Source organism: Montipora capricornis, chromosome 12 (assembly GCF_036669925.1).
Source record: "Montipora capricornis isolate CH-2021 chromosome 12, ASM3666992v2, whole genome shotgun sequence".
NCBI classification, from domain to species: domain Eukaryota; kingdom Metazoa; phylum Cnidaria; class Anthozoa; order Scleractinia; family Acroporidae; genus Montipora; species Montipora capricornis.
The window spans coordinates 18,070,603-18,075,602 of NC_090894.1; the positions used below are offsets into that span (position 1 = coordinate 18,070,603).

At 37.7% G+C, this 5,000-nt stretch overlaps 1 protein-coding gene across 2 annotated transcripts in view; it reads right to left on the reverse strand.

Annotated features, from left to right (window-relative positions):
• LOC138027104 (transcription factor IIIB 90 kDa subunit-like) overlaps positions 1-4,187 on the reverse strand; it is a 20,061-nt gene extending 15,874 nt beyond the window's left edge. For both annotated transcript variants that reach the window (XM_068874610.1, XM_068874609.1), the window contains exons 1-4: positions 3,889-4,187; positions 1,990-2,070; positions 1,427-1,600; positions 1,112-1,143 (exon numbers count right to left, since the gene is read on the reverse strand). In XM_068874610.1, the coding sequence (XP_068730711.1) occupies positions 1,112-1,143; positions 1,427-1,600; positions 1,990-2,070; positions 3,889-4,069 (468 nt within the window). In that variant the 5' untranslated portion in view covers positions 4,070-4,187. The remainder of the gene's footprint in view (positions 1-1,111; positions 1,144-1,426; positions 1,601-1,989; positions 2,071-3,888) is intronic.
• Positions 4,188-5,000: the final 813 nt, after the last annotated feature.

A 5,000-nucleotide genomic window follows, 5' to 3' on the forward strand; every position in this document is an offset into this window, starting at 1 on the left:
GGAACTACCAAATTGACGAATTTGATTGGCTAAAATTGATATTGACCGCGGTCTAGATTTTCCCATCTAGACCGGTAATGTTTTGCGGTGAAAAGATGCAAACTAAAATGCAAAAATATTGAGTATTTTCTTCTACCAATATTTCTTTATGGAAGTGCCAAACAGCATGATGACAAAAGAGAGGATGACGAGCAAACTTTGACAGAATTAAGTTCAGCTCATCGCCACTCATCGCCGTTTGCAAGCAATATGTCAGTAAGTACAAACCAGTTACATTAAACGAATTAAATTGTTCTTGTTTGCCATATAATAAACATCTTATTAACCGAGCTTGGTCAGTCTGTATGGGAGAATCTTGGCCTCGGTCGTGTGTTCAGAACTCACAGCGGTCGGTGTGTACTCGCGCCCACGGTCAAGATTCTCCCATACACACCTCCTGCTCGGTTAATAAGAGCTAAGTCCTAAACAAAAGGCATCATGTAGATGATCTGGGGAAGAAATAATTATAAGGATTTGCATGAGTTTATTCCCCAGAGCCTTGAGCTGATGCCTTTTTTTAGGACTGAATTTCAATATATCGAAAGTGGGCTATTATACACATTGTCACAGAGGTGTCCAGAGCATTTGCCTTCCACTGGTTCATCCCAGGTTGATCCCTGGACTCACTGGCAGTATAGCTCTACAAAGGCAGTATAGCAGTATAGCTCTACACTGGCAGGCTATCCCAGCACTGCAGTTTTCTCTCCAACTCAAAAACCAACATTCCAATAATTTAAATTCAATTGATTTTTTCCCGGTCAGTGCTAGTTATCAATAAATTTACACTGTATTTAAAGAAATACATCACCAATAGATTGCCGGTACATTGGGAGATGTCTGAAGACAACACAGACACATCTAACCATTGGTTAAGCCAGAAACGTTACCCAGTTAGCTCACAGGTGAAACAGGAAACATCTGAGAACATTGTACCCAAACTGCATTTAAAGTCAAAAGCTAAACCCTTAAAAGGATAAGAATTGCATTAAATGTCACAACTAAACTGATGCTAAAGTAACAAAATAATGTAGTCAAAAGAATATTTCTATTAGAACCACCTGGTACATTTTACCTGCAAAACATCACTGAAGTCAAGGAGCATGTCTACATGAAATGTCAAGGTAGAAAGCTGGACCAAACTGCTTACAATCTGCTTCATAAATAAGTTAAAATATAATAATCCCAGATAAAACAACTGTATTGCATTGGTCCATAATGAAAACAGTAACTGCTGTTTGGGTTAGGTTCTTAAGCCTAGGTTCTCAAGCCTAGCTAATTTAAGAGATAATAAGCTATAGAAATGTTTGTATCATCTTCATCACCATTTTATTATCATCATCATTACTTAATGATCACAAAAGAGTTTAACTCCCTTTCATGAAGATACGCGGGGTTCTCTCTGTTCTGCATACAAGATAAAGGCAAGCTGCAACCACATGATTGGTCCTTCTGCCTCTGGTAAGGCGTTTATTCACTGCTAACTTGTAGAAGTTATAAGCTGTATCAATGCAGTGCTGATTCATTTGCAACTGGTGCCCAACCATGTTTATCCTTCTCTTTCCTGTTAAAGAATAGAAATCCTCAAAGTTCAGAAACTCACTGGAAATGGAAGTTCAATACTCTTAACAGCTCACTCCTCAGGTAGAGAGCAGGTTTTTGGGGATTAAAAACAATTCAGCATTTCAACAAAGGCACAGAATAGATACCCTTACATATTGTGCTAACCCAAACCCTAACCCTCACTCATTCTGCCTTTAAGGCTTTTTTACGTTAGACAATGACAGTCCAATGAGTGCTGGTATGCAGTATATAGTTGTCACGTGAACCAAGGTTCACAGGACAGCTTCCATCTTATGTACAATCATGTATCCTGTAGCTGAAAAACATCAAATTGACATTCAATTCAACTCAATGATACACTGTATATCACAAGCAAACAGTTTTATTTACCATTCTCAAGAGTCACTGCCCTGGACTCTTGCCCAAGACCATGACGAAACCCAGATCCCAGTCCAACTCCTGCTTTGTTTCCTAGTCAAATTAACAAGAACTAACTTAAAAAGATTAAAATCAAACTTTTGCATAATTACTCTTGTTTATTCCAAGTGCTACTGCTGTAACTTTGACAAAAAAAGAAACATGTCTATTTTAACTTGAATTTTCCTACATGATGGTCTGCCATTACTAACTCTAAAATCTTGAAAGAGCTGCATCAAGGAGAAAATGACATCAAAGACTCACTTGTTTATTAAAGAATGCAATGCACATGTATGTGGCTGAATTAATAATTATGTAGCAAGGGAGTTTAAGGCTTTCAGACTTTTAAACTAGTGTTTTGCATACACAGTATAATAAGCTGCAGGCAGAAATTCTAAGCCAGTGAGTAAATGATATCACTTTTCCCTAGATTCAACCCTCTGAGGTCCAATTGACCACTTTTTAATGTGATTAATGGTGGACAGTAAAGGCTAAAACTTACACTCACAGTAAACAGCCTTTGGATAAAATCAAAGCTCAAAATTTTGCCAGTTAGGTGTTAAGCAAACATAAGTTTTCAAAATCTGAAGGAAAAAAGGAAGTAATTTTTGATCATAGTAGCACTTTCAAACAAATTTGGAAAAGTTACTGCTTTGATTTTTAAAAAGATGTAGAAAGCATCTACACTCTAAATTGAACTGGTCAACAATAATAATGTTACTTGCTCCTTTTCTTAGAGAATCATTTTATTGTTTATTTAGTACATGTATTTATACTCTTATAATAATTATCCTGGATTTTAGTTTACTATTAAGTATCTCTTGACAAATGAAATTCCCTACTTTTAGGTTTTTAACTCATTCATCAAAAGAAATGATACATGTAGATTGTCGTGAAAAGTGGGATTTTTACCAGTGTGAACATGGCACGAATACAAATCTGTATGGAAATAGAAACAGAGGTGATGTCATAAAATGGAGGTGTTAACAATCCACTAGTCAGATACTGCATTCAGTAAAGGGCCAAGTTATTACATGTAAGGTTTACCAAACCATTCGGTTAGAGTTAGGGTAATTGCTTTGTTCAGCATTATTACATTTCTCTTAAAACATACACAAGCACCAAAGCAACCTAGAATCGTACTAGGAAATGTCATAGAGCCGAAGTTTCAAACAGGTTACATAACAAATTGTTTTACAATACTGCCCTAAAAGACCAGACAAGGCTTTCTACAGAGGGCTGGTTTTGAATGTGTGAATGAATTGGCTTTCAGTACTGAGTAGCCTTTGACTTCAATGATTCCAAGTTGTACGAGCATTGAGTTGTATTATTTTTATTGACATTGTTCCTAGAGGGCCACAGGTTACATTGCACTTTAGTCTTACAAATATATTAAATGAACAACCTCGTGCAAGTTGACCTAAGTGTACCTACTGACATTACAAAAACCACTTGACTCTGAAGACGGCTTCCGCTCAGGTTGTTGAAACATCAGTCAATGTCATCTCAAACGGTCCTTCTCAGAAATGCACTCACACGGATGATCGTACCTTACTTAATTATGAATCAAAGTTATGATCGCAAATTTGGCGAAATAAACACAAAAGAAAGATGGGTGTCGCAAGCGTGATGATACAGTGGCTCAAATGAAAACGCAACAGCTTCTTTCCGACTGTTTTTATCTTTCTTTGATTATAATTGGGTGAAACTACCGATAATGGCACAGAAAAACAAGAAACGATGCTTTCTGGCACTATGAGTGTGTTTTTGGAAAATGGACACAACTTAAGTCATTTTTAACATGCACAGCAGCACGACAAGAAACCAACAGCTGGACTGGAAACACTCCCTGTTCACAAAATAACTTCTTACCCTCTGCCGAAACGAACTGACCGATGGCACTAGCTCCACCAAGGCTGTTCTCTTGGAACTGAACTTCAGAGACGATAATGTTGTCCTCAAGAACAGACCCACATCCCATACAAACAGCATCACCCCGCGCTTGGTCAATGTCGATATCACTTCCACCACAATTTGAACAAACTCGCGACATTCTAAAAACAACATTTATCTTCTAGCTCTCATCAAACTAATCAGGCAAAACAAAGAGTTAAGCCGCTAAATGGAGTTCGAAAATAAAAAGCAATTCAAATCAGTTGGTATCATCACAAAAGCGCAAGGCGTTGATGAGAGAGCCAAATTCGCGGGAGCTCTGGTACCGAAATAAAGCCCAAAATTACAACACTTCTTTAACGCTCTTGTTTATATTGTTACAAACAAACATCAGTAAGGTGAATACGGATATCAGACAGCCCCATGCAATATGCTCTATAGAGCATACTTGGCTATTCAGCTTATTTTATTGTTAGTTCTGTATATCACTTAATGTAGTATTAAATGGCACCTTAAATTCTGTCTGTGTGTGTATGGAGGGGGGGGGGGGGGGGGGGGGGCCCCCCCCCCCATAGAACCCTCACTGCTTTCTTATGTTAATGCATGATGTTGTTCTCATGCTATTTAGTAGGAATTTACATAAGAAGAGCATTGAGGTTTCTGTCAAAGCAGGGTCAACTCCAGCCTCAATTTCACTCAAAGGCCGGTGACTAGGCACACATTTGTAAAATGGTCCATTAGCACTTCCGGTATATGACAATGTCTTAAGTACTTAATTTGTTTTAGTCAACATAAATATTAATTTATTGGAATATTTCTTAGTTAGGTCACTACTCTTATTTTATCATTCTTTTTGAGTTTGTAAAGGGCATTGTGTACATATTCATATGGAACATGCCCTATATAAGTTTATTTTAAAATTATGTGGAGTCTCTCAGTCTTCAACTCGTAATCAATTCTCAATACACGTCACATCCTGCAACCTTAGTAGTTGAGAACTCGATGGAGGATTCAAGCTTCCTAACTAGTACAGCCGGTGTCTTGAATCTGAGCCAGGCTGAGATTTGCCCCAATACTTTTAATATGGCCCA